At 37.4% G+C, this 20,411-nt stretch overlaps 2 protein-coding genes and 1 long non-coding RNA gene across 3 annotated transcripts in view; all 3 read right to left on the bottom strand.

Annotated features, from left to right (window-relative positions):
- Positions 1-696: 696 nt before the first annotated feature.
- samd9l (sterile alpha motif domain containing 9 like) lies at positions 697-5,547 on the bottom strand. Its single transcript, XM_016237783.1, has 2 exons — positions 5,526-5,547; positions 697-5,300 (listed from the first exon to the last, which is right to left on the bottom strand). Exons 1-2 carry the CDS (start codon positions 5,543-5,545, stop codon positions 998-1,000), a joined length of 4,323 nt encoding a protein of 1,440 aa, XP_016093269.1. The 5' UTR covers positions 5,546-5,547; the 3' UTR covers positions 697-997.
- Positions 5,548-5,677: 130 nt separating this feature from the next.
- On the bottom strand, positions 5,678-10,954 carry LOC107555081 (uncharacterized). The gene is made up of 3 exons (XR_001605131.1): positions 10,867-10,954; positions 10,692-10,760; positions 5,678-5,741 (listed from the first exon to the last, which is right to left on the bottom strand). It is a non-coding gene; the product is annotated as an uncharacterized lncRNA (long non-coding RNA).
- Positions 10,955-16,724: 5,770 nt separating this feature from the next.
- Positions 16,725-20,411, bottom strand: part of LOC107555087 (serine/threonine-protein kinase/endoribonuclease IRE1-like) — a 64,432-nt gene continuing 60,745 nt past the window's right edge. The window contains exon 23 of the transcript XR_001605134.1: positions 16,725-17,755. The gene's annotated coding sequence lies outside the window, so the exon portion shown is untranslated. The remainder of the gene's footprint in view (positions 17,756-20,411) is intronic.

Below are 20,411 nucleotides of genomic sequence, written 5' to 3'. Positions count from 1 at the left end.
CCAATATTTGCAGGGAACTTATCAATTATAAAATCACATGTTTTGTGAATGTGGTAACGGATATGATGATGTCATTGACAGGGGGCGTGGCTTCTAGCAGTGTTGAGCCCACCCACAAGGGGCCAAGTTAAAATCTTGTTTACAAACAGTAACAGATCATTTTTGCAGAGTGCACCTTTAACTTGCCATTCTTGCTCAATGACTAGCAATGTGTCTGCAACTCTGCATAGCCTCACATGACATGTGATGCCTGCACGAACAATGTGCGTGGAGGTATGCAAATACATAGGGAGACTGAAAGGTAGGCCACCCTATCATTGCATTCATACTGCAATGATTGGATGAACATTTTAATGACCTGAGTCTTCAACAGAGGATGTTTATTTTATTATTATTATTATTATTTTTAATAATTTAGAAAAATTCCATTATTGCTATCAGGATGTGAAGAGACTTTTTCAACCATTATAACAATTAAAAAAGAAAAGAAAAACACTGCCTATCCTACCTGTAAGGCATGCAAATAAGCACTTCCAGAATCTTCAAATATAAATGCTTTTATTTTTATACAAAGCATTAGCATTCATGCAATAAACTATAAACAAAAAGTTAAAATATAAAACCATTGTAAATGAGGAAATACATGCCTGCACAGAGATGAAAATACATAGAAAAATCAATAGCCCTCCATCCTTATTAATAGTTTTTTTGTTTCCCCAGAATTCGTTTTTGGTAAGATCCAAAGGGGGGGGGGGGGAAGTTCAAGAAGCATTTTTTGCAGGGTTTACATACAATATCTCGTATTTAAAGTTTTACTTGACAGCTGACAGTTGTAAAAATTACAGTAAATTACATTAAAAAAGTTATCAACCATGCTAAATTTAGTATTTCCTCAACCCTAAATGCCCTTCTTCTTGGATGAGAATTCATTAGCACCTAAAGACAGATTTTGGGCCATCTTTCTGGACCACCTAATCTACCCTAAACATATGCTTGTCTATGTTTGTACTGTAATGTTGTATGCAACAGGTCCTTTCAGAGTGAAGCCCAGGTAAAAAGTGACATTCTCATTGTTGTGGGGTACTGAGGATGTCTTCAGAGCTGGGATATAAAATTTCATTCCTTTGGGACCCTCCAGAAATACCTTCTCATCTTCCATCCAGCCTGTGACACATTTCAGCAATTTAGAAATTTCTGGCATTTTCCATACTTCTCCACTGAACCATTTCAGCCGTTTTTCTGAAACTGAGAACATTTTTGTGATTGTTTCAAACTTACTCTTGTGGACAAATTTTTCAAAACCAGTCCCATTGCTCAGGAAGAAATGAGTGTAGATCCTCTTTTTCCTTGGAGGGATGTCTTTCAATTTCTTGTCATAGAGTATCTGGAGGTGTTCAATTGCAGAGAGCACAGTCTCATACTTGTGTTCTTTCTCTGCTTCTGTGTCATGTTCTTCTGGCCAGAAAAGTAAGATGAGCAAGAAGAGAGTACTTGATAAGCATCTCTGTTTCTCTCTAGGAAACTGGTCACTCAGACTTTGTAGATCCTGAAATGCAACCAGCTTGGGAGACTGAGTTGAGAGACAACTTAAAGCAAAGTGTGACGCTATGTAGTTGACAAGGTCCGCTTGTGGCATTTGCGCCCCCATCGGCTTGCTTGGGTAAAGTGAAATAATTTGCTCCAGAACCATGACAGGACTTTCTGGTTTAAGACCACAACAATCTTTCTGGTTTGTTAGAAGGGAAAAAATGGTAGTGATGTTTCCCCCACCGTGATGATAAATCATCATGCGTTTCATGACAGGAGTAAACTTCCCTTGGTTTTGATCTTTACTTTGAGAAACACCACTAAAGTATTTACCATAAGCAGAAGACTTATTCACCAGCCAGTGCATGGGGTACTTTGTGGTCCTCTCAACAGTCTCCGATGTCTTCTCCTCATCGGTGTTCAGGTCAGTCTGGAAGTAACTCAAGTCTTCTGAAATCCATTCTAGCGCCTCCAGTATTATTTTTTGGATGTTTTTCAGCTTCCCATGAAAAATTTCCCATGGTATTTCTACCTCAGCAGGCATATAATCTGTGAGGAGGTATTTTATGCATCGGGAATGATTTCTTCCTGAGAACACATCAAGAGAGGAAATCAGCTTTAGCAATTCGCATCCTACTTCTACTACTCCAAAAAAGCCAGCATTGTTAATGGTCTCATTGTCTTCAACTGCTGCTTTCTCACATTCCTGAAAACATTCAATAGCCTTTAGTGCTGTTTCCAAAGCATCTACTACATTTTCAGGTGTTTTTTCAGTTTGCTTCATGGCTTTAAATTTAGCTGTGAACCATTGCCTGTACACCTGACCTTTGGTATCAAGAAAGTAAGAATTGTTTGGCCTTTTCGCAACAGCAGTCTTTGCCCACTGTTCTGCTTCTTCAAATCTGTCATGTTTGTAATTGAGTCGAGCCAGCTGTTGAGCAAAAAATGCATCCTCATGAAAACGTTTGTAAGCGGCCTTGAGAAGCTCAATAGCTTTATCTGGACACTCTTTCTCTCTCACATGCTCAATTAGGGGAGAGAAGAAGGTGTCCATTTTATCACCTTTACTGATTCTGCGGCGTGTCATGAACAGATCTCGCAAGAACTTCATGTACTGATCTTTACCAAACCTGTGCTCAAAGAGCATATTGTTGTTGAGAAGATCCAAAGCGAGATCACTTTGTTGTTGCTTGTCACCCAGAAGTTGATGGAGTAATTCCTTTGCAATCAGCGGATGAATGATTCGGATCAACTTAATGTAGGTTTTTTCATCCCTCAAGTGTATTAAGACCAGTCTAGCTTGCTCACTCAGAGAAGTCTCAAAGGCATGTTGTCTAAATCTATCCAAATGAATGGAAAGGCCCAGGAGAGCTTCGCAATGTGACTGAGAGATGAATGAGTTCTGCACGTAAGTGTTGAGCAATGCCACATACAGAACAAGCGTAGTAACAGCAGACTTGATATCAATGCCTTGCAGTAAATGCTTGACAAACTGCTTCACATATTCAATAATTTTGTGGCTCTCAAATTCCTCACTCATCAGGACAAATGTTAGAATGAATTCTGGCTTGAACTGTTTTTCAAGGCTTCGTCGTTTTTTGGAAAACTGCTTTTTTTCTGTCTCTGAAAGCTTATGAGTAATAGAAACATTGTGTTGAGGTGATACCTTGCACATTTTTTCTGGATTGTGAGATCTCCTACAACTTAGCAGGATGAAGCAGAGAGTTCCACGTGCTATTTTCTTGGTATTGACGGCCACTTCCAATTCATACTTGACATCTTCTAAATACTCTTGATCACAGTCTTCAAACAGCAGAAGTACAGGGAGGCATTTTTGGGGATCTTTTTCTTCATATTCTCGAAGCCAAATGGCATCTTCTGAAACAACCGATGCTGAGTATGAAGGTTTTACAACTGCACACCTTAGATCTCTTCGGTTATTCCACAGTACCTGCCATGCCACTGTACTACCACCACTGCCCGGATGATGGTACATGTTGATGCAGCTGATGGGTGCCCGGTCCAAACTCCAACAAAGACATTCTTTCACCAGACTGTTGACTTCATTGTAAGCATCTCTTTGAATAACCTCTCCAACTATTTTTTGATCCGCAAGCCAGAGATTCATCCAAGTTACTTTTCCTCCATGGTAAAACTGCTGCTCAATATTCTCTTTTTCAAATTCAATGACATCAGGACTTGTTTCCTCGCAGTGGTTTAGACTCAAAATCTCCAAAGAACATCTCATTTCCTCCTCTCGAGTATCAAGGAAACACTCTCCTTTTACATGGATCGGTAATAGTTTCATTGTCCGTGTAGTCGTAGGCTGGACCTGTTGGAGGGTTGCATTTACTTGACTTATTGTCATCCCAACAACACTTGAACTATTTACTGTTTCCATGTCACAGGATCCTAGAGCAAAGCTGTGCCATTTCTTGAAATTCTCCTCAGATTCTGCAAGGCAGATAATGTCTTCATGTCCTTCCATGTCGGTGATGAACTCATAGAACGTGTTTAGGAAAGGTGTGTCAACAGGGGAAGTAAGGAGGAAAATCACTTGAAAGGTTCCTTTGGGTAAGATGTCTTTGCAAATCAATGACACACAATCTTTTAGGAGGGTCCTTTTTGTTTTAACCCAAGTCTTCTCATCACAGGGAGGCTCGTTGCCTTTGAAATCGTTCCGGCCATTGCAAAATATCCAGCTGATTTGATCAAACAAACGCAGATGACTCTCAAATTCTCGGATGCTCAAGCCACTGGGAATTTTGTAGTTCTGCATGAAATGGCGGTTCACTACATGGTGCTTATTGTATTCATGGCACAGCCCAGACACGTTGGAATCTGGATCAAAGTCAAACACGCAGAAGATGTTCATGTTCAACAAAAAATCAATGCTTTGCAGATCCTTCTCCTGAAGTCTGTTGGTAACCAGTATGTGCCATTTTTCCTTGTCCAGTATTTTCTTTCCACCCGTTATGAGCATGATGAGCTTTTTTCCCAGGTTCTGGCACAGATCTGGTGCTGAGAAATTATTCCTTCTCTCTGCCTCTTCTCTCTGAGCATCCCTAAAACTGATGTGTTGGTAGAAGTCACTGAGGTCAGCCACTGGTTCGGTTTTAGGACCCACTCTGCGAAAAGCAGTGTTCTTCTCAAGCTGAACTTTGTTTGCCTTCTCATTGAAATTTGGCAAGCTAACAGAGAACACCCTATTCTTGACTATGCTAACTACTGGCTTAATATCAACCTCCACAACGTAGAGTTCCTCGTTGCTGTTTGAACAGACTACTTGAACAAACTGAGGTTCACCAATACATAATCGTACAAGTTCCCTATCAGAGATAGAGAAACTCCTCTCTATGTAATCTAATGCATCACAGTATACATCTTTTTCCTTAACAGGAATACCAGTGATTTCGCCATGTACGTAACCAGTGTCACCTCTACTGTCCATGACACCAAAATGTATTGTGCCATTTGTACGAACATTCATACAACCTGTAGCAAATTTCAGCACTTCCTTTGCAAACTTGGCCTGTAGTCTTTGGTGGTCCAGTGTTGCAGCAATTGCAAATGACTTATACTCATGACATGGACAAATAAAATCAACAACCCCTGATTCTGGTAAGAGTACACTGTTTTTGACATATGTAAAATCAACACCTTTCATATCAAAAGGTCGTAGTTTTGAATCTCTCTTTGTTTTTACCATAGGCACAAAATCTTCTTTATGCTCTTCCTTGATGTCGGCTGTTGTTTCAAGACTTTTAATTGCACTTGCTCCATGGTCATTTTTTCCAGAAGTCTGTTTGTGTAAATGTTGGCTCTGGGCCTTCTGTGAATTTACTAACTCATTTCTTTTTTTGATTATTAAAAGTGCAGGCCCGGATTTCATTCCAATCTTTTTTTCCAGATATTCTTCTGAGAGTTCACAAAGGATCCGGCCATCCACTTCCTCTTCATGAAGTTTTTTGATGTTTGTTTCTTTAACTCCTATTGACCTTAACCAATTGCTCACCATCGACTCAGTCCATGTCTCTAGTGGAGAATCCTCTGGCTTCTCTGCAAACGAAAAAAAATAGGTGAGATCATGTTCATTTAAACTACTTTAAAATAATGACTGGTAAGTGCTGAAAAACAACATTATACTTGCCCATTGTTTAATGGCTTCTAGTGATAATTCACAGTACAAACTCAAACATCATAACATTGCGAACCTTGAAAAACAGAAATTACACCGTTATAGCAGAGACATTTTGAAGCCATGAACAATACATTTATCTGCATTTTCTCCAGCAAACATTACATTACATAAATAAATACATTACATTAAATAAATGTTCAACACAGGGTGTAAACACAGAAAGTTGCTTTCATTTAACTGTTTATTGCTAATGCATCACAGGGGGAGGGGGGGAGGGGGATCTTTGCCATTGTACTATTTTATGGCTGATGTGTTTTAATTAATAGGCTAATAATGAACCACAAACTACGATCGTTTAAAAAAAAAAAAAAGGGAAATCCAAAGACCGTTTATTTATTTGTTACAATGCGGGTAAAACATATTTTCCTTATTCATATTGTTAATAAAAGTTCAAAATTTTATATAAGTAAATAATAATGAGCCACAAACTAAGCATTCGTTTGAAGAGGAAAATCCAAAAACCTTTTATTTATTTGTGTATAACGAGTGTATATCTGATTCGTTCTGTTAATAAAAGTGTTATGTTTAATATAAGCTACTTTGTCATTGTAGTATTGCTGATGTGTGTGTGGGATTTTTTTTTTTCATTAAGAGTAATACTGAATCAACCTTAAGCATTAATTTTGTTCCAAGAATATGAAAGACCTAACGTTAAATATCAAATTAAGTGCTGTAGAAGCGAGAATGCGAGATTGTTATTATTATTGGTTGCTGCTGAGGTAATAGACGCTCTCGGACTTTCTCGGTTGTATCTTCGCAATGGCTGTAGAAACGGTCGTTAATTCTTGATTTGGGTCCAGCACAGACACGTTGCAGGTAATAATAATATGGCGGCTTGTCGCAAGTACACCCGGCTGCAGCCTGCAGATCGAGGCGGGGCTGCACCTGAGGCGGTGCTGCACGTGTCGCCCCGCCCACAACGCTTCTCATTGGTTAGTGGCGAAGTAATGACGTCGACACCGCGGTAAACAGGAAATGCGGTTGAAACAATACATGGTAGTAATACGTAATTATATAAAACAAAACTGTGAACCCGTTAATTACTTATACCTGGTAAAAATATATAGTATTAAACAATACATTGTAAATTTGTTAATTTTTGGAAAACGTTTCATTATGTTCATTTCCAAGCAAGAATCCAGTTACTGCTTTTGACTTGTCACATTGCAATCGCAATGTCAACGAATATAGTTTATTTACAACTTAAGTTTTAAGTTATTTCTATTCATGTGTATTGGTCATTTACAACTTACAACTTATTTATGGTTGTTTTTTATTTTAATTTCAGTATATGCTTTACTGTTACATGTATTAATTATTAACATTTAAATAAAAGTTGAATTATCAGCAAGTGTCAAGTCTTAAGATGTTATTAAAATTAATGGTAACACTTTACAATAAAGTTCATTAAACAATGTATTAACTAACCATGAGCAATACATTTGTTACTGTATTTACTAATCTCCGTTAACGTTAGTTAATAAATACATTTGTTTATTGTTCTTTCATGTTAGTTCACAGAGCAACTGTATTTTCATTAACTAATGTTAACAAGATTAATCATGTATTAGTTAATTATTAACATTTAAATAAAAGTTGAATTATCAGCAAGTGTCAAGTCTTAAGATGTTATTAAAATTAATGGTAACACTTTACAATAAAGTTCATTAAACAATGTATTAACTAACCATGAGCAATACATTTGTTACTGTATTTACTAATCTCCGTTAACGTTAGTTAATAAATACATTTGTTTATTGTTAGTTCATGTTAGTTCACAGAGCATCATCAGGGGAGGCACAGCTTCCCCATAATTTTGAAGTGAAAATGGGAGAAGGACGATTTAATGTTAATAAAATTCACAATTCATTTCAGTTCATGCCTCAGAATGTGTATTTTTTGTTTGTAATTTCACAGTTGTAATAAAATAACGTGAAAGCGCTGCTTTTCTATCGCGAATGTGCCGAATCTACTGATGTAATTGCAACCACTAATGATAGAGAAGGGTAGGGGGAGGCCAGGGGAGAGGTGAGCTCTCGTGCCTCCGTTGGTAACAAAAATTAGCCAAACACCATTGAGTGTTCACTTTCAGCGCTGAGGAGTGTTGAGAAAAGAACCCTTGCAAGGGAGGCTAGCCTCCCTCCTGATATCAACCAATCATCAAAGAGACGTAAATTACGTGATATTAGTTTGAACGTCTCCCGCTATGCTGATAATGTACCAAGTACTTATGAGTAGCGATATTGAATATTTGATCACCAACAGATTTACCAAGGTGTCATTCAAACAGTATACAAATTTAGCGAAAACAGCCTAAACTGGATATAGGCTACAGCAGTCGGCTTAATTAAATGGCGCAACAGGCAGCGCTCTCTTAACACAGACTTTTAAGGGATGGATGTTTGCTTCAAGTGATAGGCCAGGTAAGTGAAGTTATATTATCTTGCTGTATGTATGTCGTTTTCTTTACGTTTTCTGACTAAAAGCAACACACACAAATAAGCCATTTTAAAGTGGTTAAACACATTATAATAATAATAATCGGCAGGGATGCCAGACCAATACAATTAGTGTGCCTCCTCTATTTTAAAATCCACGAGCCGCCACTGATAACATGATCAAAATGTCATGGCAACAAACGACTTCCTAAGTCAGTTTAAGTTGAAACGACTTTCACAATCAATTTGATTAAACTTAATTCATGTTTTACTATTGCTTGTCACTGTAGGCTTAGGCAATTTTTTTCTATGAATTTTAATGACTATACAAATGAATTAAATTAGTTTTATTTATTTTTTGTTACAAAATTTTAATTTATTTATTTTTAACCCCAGCCCCCCCATTTTTTCTTGGGCTACACACCGGGGGTACATGCCAGGACTATACAGTATAAATGACTGGTTTACATATTTTACATATAACTTATATGTTAATCTTAAATATTTCATCATGTTAAAAGTATGTGGGAAACACAACTGGGGGCATAAATAAAATGCCCAATATAGTTTATTTTTATGGATGGGTTTAGGCCTGGGCGATAAAACGGTATCGATATTTAACAACAGTACACCATCATCGATAACGATATAAAAAATGTTTGATGCACGATATAGTTTCACGCTTTTTTCATTTAAAGGCGTGTGTTATGAGTGACAAGCAGACTGCCAACAGAACACACAAACACATGCTGAAATGAGTGCCTTGCCTGCCTGCGATGTGGAGACTGTGAATAACAAAAAGGAATATTAGTCAAAAACGGTGTATTTGAATTTTAGGTGTGCGTCAGGAAGCCTTATCAGTGACGCACTAGATGCGGCAATGATGATGTAAGTGTCGTTGTTATGACTATTCAAAAGTTTGGAATAAGTAGGATTTTTTTTAAAAAGAAAGAAATTGCTCTATTTAGAAAGGATGCATTAATTTGATCAATAGTTACAGTAAAGACATTTATATATTCTATTTCATATAGATTATTTAAAAATTTCTTTTGAACTTTCTATTCATCAAAGATTCTTGAAAAAAAATGTAGCAATGTTTCCACAAAAATATGAACCAGTTGTCAACTGCTGAAATTGATGCAAGCTTCAACATTAAGAATAATAATAAATGTTTTTGAGCAACAAATCAGCACATTAGAATGATTTCAGAAGGATCATATGACCAGTGTTAGATAGTAGTTATATAGTGATTACACATAATCTGGATTACACAGATTAAAAAAATTAAGTACTTGTAATTAGAGTATATTTCATTTTATAATGCTCAATCAGATTACAGTTACTTTTTTATGGATTACATGATTACATATTATTCACACAATGGCAGTAACATAGACTGTATAAAAACAAGGACGTAGTGTCAAGTGGGCGGAGCCAGCCGTCGCCATCTTTGCAGCGCGTCACCGCGCATCACTCTCGGATAATCGAAAATGGGCAAAGAGGCTGCTGAAACCACGCCCACCTAGCTCGACGGCAGTGTCAGCAGCGGCAATGCACCTGTCACTCAAGTGGCCACGCCCTTAATTATGCAGAACTTTAAGGCTTAATATAATTTAAACGGATGAGTTATAAAATAATTCACCCCCCTCACAGTTGTCATGAAGGGCAAAATTAGCTATATAGACCAAAATAATCTTTTGAACCAGGCTGTAAACGTTTTTTTTCTGCTGTAAAGTTGGGCATTTTAACATGGGGAGTCTATGGGATTGACTCCCTTTTGCAGCTAGCCTCTAGCGGCCAGTCGATGAATTACAGTTTGTCACTTCCTTGTTGGCTTCACGAGAGAGAGCGGGAGATTGCCGCTTGGGGCAGTAATCACAATTTATTGATTCGCCCTAATTCTTATTTTTTCTCTTTTAAATTTTCCTTTCTAAATATCCTACTGTGTCATACCACTAGCTTTGACTATATTCACAATATAGAATGGCCATGTAAATGTCATGTAAACAAATCTGCAAACCATGCTTCTGAATTTGGAAGCAAAAAAACACCTCCAGATCAAGTTACTAAACACTGATGATGTATAGTTATGAAACACTATTTATCATATTCAGTGACCTTCAGTAATTGTTGGTTCTGGAATTCTGGAAAAACATTTTTTCAAACCTGAATGACTTTGGGCATGTTTATTATTCATGTTTATTAATGTTTGTTCATGTAATGCAGTGATTCCCAAACCGTCTGGCCCCATTCACTGCCATTGTATTGCTTCGCAGTAACCCACCTCTTGCTTTTTTAAGAAAAGGAGAAACGAGCTGACTTTACGTATCACTTTACGTAGAGTTTTAGACCTGGTATTTTCATGATTGGATTGCTATCCGATCAATAAAACGCATTAGCTACTATTTACCCCGATGCTTCCCTCTCTAAAGAAAAATGCCCCCGTTCTGCAGTGACAAAATATGAAGTTTGGTTACACTATATTCTAGAATATTTTGGGATTACAAACAAACAAACAAACTCACAGTGGCTCGTCTTTCCTGCACTGACGCGGGTTCAGCCACCACCCTCTCGCGCAGGATGAATGGACGAATCTTCAAAAAGGACCAAACTTTGATCAGTAAAACAAGATGTAAATACCAATGTAAATCAAATATATCATGCAAAACTGTTAGATTATTAGCATATCACAAGCCCTACCTAATAAACAAAAGCGTCGCAGTGCGTGCGTGCGCGCGCAGTTACCAAAATCGCGACTCCCACTGCGCCGGTGCAGCATAACTTTCGATTTCCTGGAGATGAAAGTAAATGTTTCCTACATAGACATAATAAATATTTATTATGTCTATGGTTTCCTATCCATGTATATGCTTATAAACAACAATATAAAGTAATAAATATAATGTAAAGTAACCGAACAGAATATTGAACAAAGTAAAAAAGTTACAAAAAAGCACGTAAAGGCACACACCTTTTGTCGAATTACAAGTTTTCTTCACAGTCATTCCTCTGTGGGATGCATGTACGAAGTGTCCTCAACCTAGAATTAAACGAGACGGCCTTCGTAGGACAGGCGGAAAAGGAAACAGGAAGTATCACGTTGCTATGCCAACACACTACTTAAATGAAGGAAAATTATTTCTAAATTTGGAAAGTAATTTGACAAAAAAAAAAGATTTGACTTGTTTTATTTTGTTCAATGTTTGAGGAGCTGCAGCGTATGTACAGCAGACATCTGTTAGAGAAAAAAAGGAGGAGGATATTAAAAACAAAGTTAATCCGTTTTTACCTAGGCGATTTAACCCTTTCGCAGGTGAGTTTAAAATATTCTAGCTGAGCCCCCAGCGTGAGTTTTTTTAGGCGACCGTTATTTTAGAATGTATTGCCTTATTGTTTCCATGGCGACGCGTCATGCTTGTCATGTGACACAACGCAACCACAATAGCGCTGTATGACACATGGATCGCTTTTATTACATTTTTCCTGTTTTATTCAAAATATTCACAAACATGCTCACTATATTATGAAATATCTGATATTCCGATTCTGAAATATGTACAAGTAAATCTATTTGGTAGTTTAAACTTTTATATCGACCGTGTTATTTGATCTATACCGTGTGATGGGCGCCGCCATGTTAGTTCGAGCTGAATACGAGCTGTGGGATTTACAACACACAAATTCATCCTCTCCTCCCGAAACACGTTAAATTAGGTTTCTGGTAAACTGGGAGAAGAGCAGAGTAAACTTTATAGTTACCTACACAATCTGTATATGATATCAATAAAAACATGTCAGATTATATTTTTTAGGATGATTATTGCCCTGTCCATAGACATCAGCGTGTATTTTCCAAATTATAGATGTATGGTTTTGCTAGTACTTGTGTGTATTTAAATGTCTGAAAGCTCAAATAAGCATTATATTACGGTGGCCGAGAGAGCTCAACGCGCTGCAACTTAAGAAAACACATGCAAATTGAAAAAACACCAGCAAATTAAGAAAACATCTTCATCAGTTTGACAACACACCCGCTGCAAATCCTCACAACACATGCAAATGAAGAAACGCGCTGCAAATAGCACGGACCACAACGGAAATGTTTCATGGGGACCCAAAAAAGTGACGGACCCGGCTGGGATTTGTTTTGTGCAGTGGCTTTTTTTTTGAGTTTCTGCTAGTGATTACTTTTTTTAAATTATTTTTACATTTAAGTTATTTTTTATTTTAATTTATTTATGATTGATTTATTTAAATAGGGAAGAAAAAAAAAGTTCGGCAAAAGGCGGGATCGAACCCGGGTTGAACCCGGGTTGATCGCGTCAAAAAGCCAAGGACACACTTTATCCATCTGTTCCACTGGAGCTGATGATTTACAGCCACTTTTAACTAAATCTAAATAGACACCGCATATTTTTTAATTCCATAGTAAGGGCAATTCATACTATACATTTAAACTGAGCTACTTTAATACCATCGCCAAACTTTCTAGCAGGACTCTGCTGTTCTTCCCTGTATACGTTGATTGACAGATGTCTCATCCAGTCAGCGGTGAGTAATCCCAAACCAATGGCGCTGTCTCAAACTATACCTACCTTTTCTGGTTTGTCTGATTTGTCAGTGTTTTCTGATTTATAATGTTTTCTGAATTATTTTGTTTTTTAGACTTGCATTTGCGTTTGTAATTTATTTTGTTTTCAGAATTGTGATTTGTTTAGCACTTCTCGGCCACCGTACATACTCCCTTTTTGATTCTTTAAAAAAATGTCATCACATAATCAAGAATATTGCTCAAAACTTGTAGTGTAATCTTTTTATTCCAAGCATAGAAATGTGCACATATACATACTAGGCCATTGTCATGGGGAATATTTAGAAATTTAAATATGACAACTCAACAAGTGACGGGTATCTCTTCAGCAGGATTCTTTATTGAAAATATGCTCTTGCACACTGCAGTTAAGTCAAGTCAAATCAGTCAAGTCAAGTCACTTTTATTTGTATAGCGCTTTATACAATACAGATTGTGTCAAAGCAGCTTTACAGTGTCAAACAGGAAAATAGTTTGTCAATAATGCAAGAAGGCAGTTCTCCTCTGGCCAGACAAAACCAACATGGGGTGGTTTAATTCCAGGCTGCAACACAGGTGCAGAGGTCTTGTCTGGTTCTCGTGGTCTTGTGCCGATGGCCGTCGAGGTGACGAGGTCTTCGCAGGGGATCTGTCTCTGGGGCGCATCTAGTTGACGTGCTCTCTGGTGACATTCAGGGCTGTAGAGGTCATCTCTAGGTGCTGATCCACCATCTGATCTGGATACAGACTGGATCCGCATGGCTAAAGTAACCTATAAGAATGAAAAGAGACTAATATTAGCGTAGATGCCATTCTTCTTACGATGTAGCGAGTACATCCGGTGATATGGGAAGTGTTCCTGGTTCTGGTTGACCTAGTTAATGCAGTCTAACAACCCTTTAACAGATTTGAATTATAGAAATGCAATAGTGTGTTATCTGTCAGGTTAAAGAGATGGGCCTTTAATTTGGATTTTAAACTGACAGAGTGTGTCTGCCTCCTGAACAACGCTAGGTAGATTGTTCCAGAGTTTGGGCACTAAAGAGAAAAAGGATGGAATTTAAAATAAATTTGAGCCCGCAGTTGATTTTGATATTCTGCATATTATCAAATGGCCAGAGTTTTGAGATCGCAGCGGACATGAAGGACAATAATATAAGAGCTCGCTCAAGTACTGAGGAGCTAAACCATTCAGGGCTTTATAAGTAATTTGCTAGATTTTGTATTCAATGTTCAATGGGGAGCCAGTGCAGAGTTGACAGAAACGGGATTATATGGTTGTAATTCCTGGTTCTTGTAAAAACTCTAGCTGCTGCATTTTGGACCAGCTGGAGTTTGTTTATTAAGCACACAGAGCAACCTCCCAATAAAGCATTACAATAATCTAACCTTGAGGTCATGAAAGCATGAATTAACGTTTCTGCATTTGACATCGAGAGCATACAGTAGGCAGGGCCGGATTAACAATAGGGCTAGGTGGGGCTGAAACCCCAGGGCCCGAGCAACGAGGGGGCCCGTGATTGGATGTGGAGTAGATTGACTGAAGCGCCAATCGCCAAAGCGCCATGTAATGTGATGCATCAGTATACATGTATTTTTTCTTAATACAAAACCCAGTAATTGAAACATAAATGTGTCATTTTTAGGGCTGTATACAAATAACTAAATAAATAAAACTGCAAAAAAAAAATTATTTGCCAAGCAAAATTAACCCATCGATCACAATAGTGACCGTAAGGAAATTTTTCATTTATAAAGCTCTAAAAATGTGTCTGGTGTTTTAGTGCATTTCCTGCAAGGTCTCGATTAAATATGTGCAGTGTCACATGGTTAGTGCAAATTGTCACATAACCAGAGCAGTTTACTTCGTATTTGCACCATGAGAGGAGGATGGCTGCATCAAAGCTCCAAAATAAAAGGTTAGTAAAATATGTTAACATAGGTTGACCATATTTTAGTTTTCCTAAGAGGACAGTGGGTGCAGGTGGGGCGGGGGGCTGGCGTGTGGTTGGTTGGTTGGTGGTTAAAGCAGTTAAAGCAGTAAAACAGTTTTACAGTCACTGTTATGCATATTGATCATAAACGCAGCTAAAAAGCTTCCTACCAGTGGCCCTCCTTCACAAAACATAACAGCACAATTTTATCATAGGCAGTAGAACGCAAAATGTTTCTATTGATAGTTTTCACGTGACGTCACACCCTTACAAGAATGCCCACATGGAGGGCAAAACAAGGCTTTCCTCAACTGACCACCAGTTATTTTTAGGAGGATTGCATTTAGTATTAATGTAGTAAGACAGTGATATTTAAAGGCCAAATTAGTTATACACCTTATTGATGATGCACAGGCTTTGTACAGGCAAGCAGATGAACCCATAATATAAATGCAATGCGCAAAGTTTAATATAAATATTTTCCCATAGAACACCATTATAAAGACGGTTAACCATTTAGCACACTGCACTCATATTCCAGGCTCATTTGCTTGCCTGCATAAAGCACGCATCATCATTAAGTCAATAAGGTGTGTACTAATTTCATCTTTTAATATCACTGTTTTAAAGGTACTTTAAGTGTTTTCACATTAAACGTTTAGAATGTACCGCTGTTTTTAGTGATTGACATATTGCGACAGGTGCTTTATGGATTGATAATGGCCAAAACTTGCATTTTGTTCACATATCTTTGTTTTATTCTTTTGAGAGATGATCTAAATACTTTTGGATTGGAAGAGATAGAAAATTGACAGTCTTTTGCTGCAGTTCTATGGATGTTTTGCCCGCCAGGTCTTCGGACCAGTCACATGACTGAAAACTACCAATACAAGCATTTCAGTCAAATGTAATTTATGCAACATTTCAAACCTTTAACCCATGGGGGGAAATCAAACCATGGCAACAGTTTAAAAGTAGCCCAATTCCATCGAAAAAACAAAACAAAAACATGGACTTGACAACCCTGCATGCAACGTGAGCTGCAGGAGTCAGATTTCACTGACCATGGGTTGAGAGGAGAGATGGCTGACAGACCATGCTGGAGGATTTGCTGCTCAACAGATCCTGAGCTCATTGACAAATATCTGATCTTCCTTTACAGAGCGTGATCGCGAAATCGAAAGTGAACAGCGAGCGCTCATTCAAAAGAGATTTAAATACTCCGCATATTGATAGCGCCTCCTTGATGCGCGAAAATTATATGCAATATTAGAATGTTTGCGGAACTGGACACAAAAATCACAGGAGCGGGAGATAATGGTCAGAAATTCAGCGGGAGCTGGATTAAGAAAAGTCCCTCGCAGGGCTCGAATACAAAAAGGCACACAATGAATGGCAACTGTAGAAAGCAAAGGCCGAATCCCAGACATTTTGGGCAATTTAGAAATCCCGGCCGGAGGCATTTTTTTAGGTCCGAAAAGAGGAGGTATGGTCACCCTAGTTAAAGACATGACAAAGATTTTTGGAACACATTATCTTTAAGGTGTCTAGTATTAATATATGAATTCACAATTATTTAGTTCTGTTGAGTGTGGTCATAGAATAAACATGTTGATGACAACAATAATGACCAATGGGATAATACAGTGTATTTAGTCCACAACATGCATCCAAATGCAGTTGTTAGTAAAGGTTGCACTAAAATGTCGCAATGAAAGTTACAGTGAGTATCGCACTAAATTAAAAGTTCAAATGTTACAAATAAGTTACAATATTTATGTTTTAATACTGGTTGCACTAATATAAAAATTTTATAATAGAGTAAAATTTTGAAATATGTAGATTCCCCCCCCGTATTCCTATCAGTGTTGAAACAGTTTAAAATGTGTTAATAACTGGACTGAGATTTATAAGAATTTTGCTGACTGCAACATTTGTTTAAAATCCAGTATAACATTATCCCACCGGTCACAATTGTGACTGACCATAAAACACAATTTTTCACACACTTTTCCATAATTTTTTTTAAAAATAATTGATTATTTCAAGGGGTTACTAATGATACATTATTTGGATATTTTCATGTCTAGGAAATATTTGGGTTTAAATGGGTTAAGTGAATTAATGTTATTGTCTTCCATCACACCAAAATATGATGCATTACTTCTGTATGTATCAGACTGAATATGTATTGGTCATCATCAGTGATTTCAGCTGTTACAACATCTAAAATATGATAAATTATGAATTAAAGCGCACCTAAATAATGGTGCTGAGAAACTTTAATAACCTCTCAAATGAAAATGCACAGTTAAGAGTTAAAAATAAAGTTTTCTGTAGTCCCATTGCATCGGAACAGTTTAAAAACCAGGTTCTGTGTTTTGTGCTAATCGTCATTCTACCTGTTTACATTCTGTTTTACTTTACAGTGAGCTGCAATGGTGTATGCTTACTGGTTTTCCTAAATTATACACAAACTGTTAAAAAAAGTACATGTAAACGGTGGTAGTTAGTAGTTACTGTTTGCATCATGATGACATGTATAAATAAAAATGTTTATACTAAGTGCAAGTAGAGATAGATGCTATTCTAACAAAAATTAAATAGAAGTAACATGTTATATATAAAATATTTGAGCAATGGTGAGCAATTGGAGCATTGACTTGACATTAGCGAAAACAGGCTTTACCAAGAAGGTTGGCTATTTGCACTCATATCTGGTCCAAAGGCTGGTAAAAACGTGCTTGGCATTGCACAATAGCAGCTTTTATTAACACTACATGTAAAAAGGCATTACTGCATTTAATAATTTTCCCCTCAAAATGTGCCATTTAAAAATATATAAGGAACATTAAAAACATGTAACATTATAAAAGCTCCATTTGGAATATTTCAGTTCAAAATTTCATGCATTTTAGATTACAATGCTGTATATGGTCTGAACATATGACCAGCATCAGGCCCAGGAGAGACATTTTTCCTAGTATTTCCTGACAACAGCCCATAGTTTTTGAAGCAGGGATCCATTAAAACCTAGAAAATAGTTTAATTATTTCCCTATATAAGAACCATTTAAGAGAATCACCTGAAAGCATTCTCTACGACAAAGCTTACATCTCGCCCACATGAACTGCACAATCTTGGCAAAGTCAGCCATTGGATGCCACAGAAAGGGCAATACATTCTGATCTGAAGAACAAAAACAAGTTGACTGAAGTTTGCACGTTGTATTTGTATTCCATTGTCCTTTCTTTCATTAAATCGTATGCCAAATTTTAGGATTTTTTGTATTGATTTGAAATGATTTTCTGAATCTCTCTGCTCATCACTTAATAAGAAAGCTGTTAAAACTACTGTGTTGATGGAAAAATATTGACTTTGATGTAAGGGTTACCTCCTGTGTATTCTTTGAAGTTGACATTTTATGTGTAATTTTCCATTTAAGTTATTTTTTATTTTAATTTATTTATGATTGATTTATTTAAATAGGGAAGAAAAAAAAAGTTCGGCAAAAGGCGGGATCGAACCCGGGTTGAACCCGGGTTGATCGCGTCAAAAAGCCAAGGACACACTTTATCCATCTGTTCCACTGGAGCTGATGATTTACAGCCACTTTTAACTAAATCTAAATAGACACCGCATATTTTTTAATTCCATAGTAAGGGCAATTCATACTATACATTTAAACTGAGCTACTTTAATACCATCGCCAAACTTTCTAGCAGGACTCTGCTGTTCTTCCCTGTATACGTTGATTGACAGATGTCTCATCCAGTCAGCGGTGAGTAATCCCAAACCAATGGCGCTGTCTCAAACTATACCTACCTTTTCTGGTTTGTCTGATTTGTCAGTGTTTTCTGATTTATAATGTTTTCTGAATTATTTTGTTTTTTAGACTTGCATTTGCGTTTGTAATTTATTTTGTTTTCAGAATTGTGATTTGTTTAGCACTTCTCGGCCACCGTACATACTCCCTTTTTGATTCTTTAAAAAAATGTCATCACATAATCAAGAATATTGCTCAAAACTTGTAGTGTAATCTTTTTATTCCAAGCATAGAAATGTGCACATATACATACTAGGCCATTGTCATGGGGAATATTTAGAAATTTAAATATGACAACTCAACAAGTGACGGGTATCTCTTCAGCAGGATTCTTTATTGAAAATATGCTCTTGCACACTGCAGTTAAGTCAAGTCAAATCAGTCAAGTCAAGTCACTTTTATTTGTATAGCGCTTTATACAATACAGATTGTGTCAAAGCAGCTTTACAGTGTCAAACAGGAAAATAGTTTGTCAATAATGCAAGAAGGCAGTTCTCCTCTGGCCAGACAAAACCAACATGGGGTGGTTTAATTCCAGGCTGCAACACAGGTGCAGAGGTCTTGTCTGGTTCTCGTGGTCTTGTGCCGATGGCCGTCGAGGTGACGAGGTCTTCGCAGGGGATCTGTCTCTGGGGCGCATCTAGTTGACGTGCTCTCTGGTGACATTCAGGGCTGTAGAGGTCATCTCTAGGTGCTGATCCACCATCTGATCTGGATACAGACTGGATCCGCATGGCTAAAGTAACCTATAAGAATGAAAAGAGACTAATATTAGCGTAGATGCCATTCTTCTTACGATGTAGCGAGTACATCCGGTGATATGGGAAGTGTTCCTGGTTCTGGTTGACCTAGTTAATGCAGTCTAACAACCCTTTAACAGATTTGAATTATAGAAATGCAATAGTGTGTTATCTGTCAGGTTAAAGAGATGGGCCTTTAATTTGGATTTTAAACTGACAGAGTGTGTCTGCCTCCTGAACAACGCTAGGTAGATTGTTCCAGAGTTTGGGCACTAAAGAGAAAAAGGATGGAATTTAAAATAAATTTGAGCCCGCAGTTGATTTTGATATTCTGCATATTATCAAATGGCCAGAGTTTTGAGATCGCAGCGGACATGAAGGACAATAATATAAGAGCTCGCTCAAGTACTGAGGAGCTAAACCATTCAGGGCTTTATAAGTAATTTGCTAGATTTTGTATTCAATGTTCAATGGGGAGCCAGTGCAGAGTTGACAGAAACGGGATTATATGGTTGTAATTCCTGGTTCTTGTAAAAACTCTAGCTGCTGCATTTTGGACCAGCTGGAGTTTGTTTATTAAGCACACAGAGCAACCTCCCAATAAAGCATTACAATAATCTAACCTTGAGGTCATGAAAGCATGAATTAACGTTTCTGCATTTGACATCGAGAGCATACAGTAGGCAGGGCCGGATTAACAATAGGGCTAGGTGGGGCTGAAACCCCAGGGCCCGAGCAACGAGGGGGCCCGTGATTGGCTGTGGAGTAGATTGACTGAAGCGCCAATCGCCAAAGCGCCATGTAATGTGATGCATCAGTATACATGTATTTTTTCTTAATACAAAACCCAGTAATTGAAACATAAATGTGTCATTTTTAGGGCTGTATACAAATAACTAAATAAATAAAACTGCAAAAAAAAAATTATTTGCCAAGCAAAATTAACCCATCGATCACAATAGTGACCGTAAGGAAATTTTTCATTTATAAAGCTCTAAAAATGTGTCTGGTGTTTTAGTGCATTTCCTGCAAGGTCTCGATTAAATATGTGCAGTGTCACATGGTTAGTGCAAATTGTCACATAACCAGAGCAGTTTACTTCGTATTTGCACCATGAGAGGAGGATGGCTGCATCAAAGCTCCAAAATAAAAGGTTAGTAAAATATGTTAACATA

Source organism: Sinocyclocheilus grahami, unplaced genomic scaffold (genome assembly GCF_001515645.1).
Source record: "Sinocyclocheilus grahami isolate Dianchi unplaced genomic scaffold, SAMN03320097.WGS_v1.1 scaffold524.1, whole genome shotgun sequence".
Classification (NCBI taxonomy): domain Eukaryota; kingdom Metazoa; phylum Chordata; class Actinopteri; order Cypriniformes; family Cyprinidae; genus Sinocyclocheilus; species Sinocyclocheilus grahami.
The sequence above is the reverse complement of the archived record's forward strand: the minus strand, read 5'-3'. Positions and strand labels throughout refer to the sequence as shown.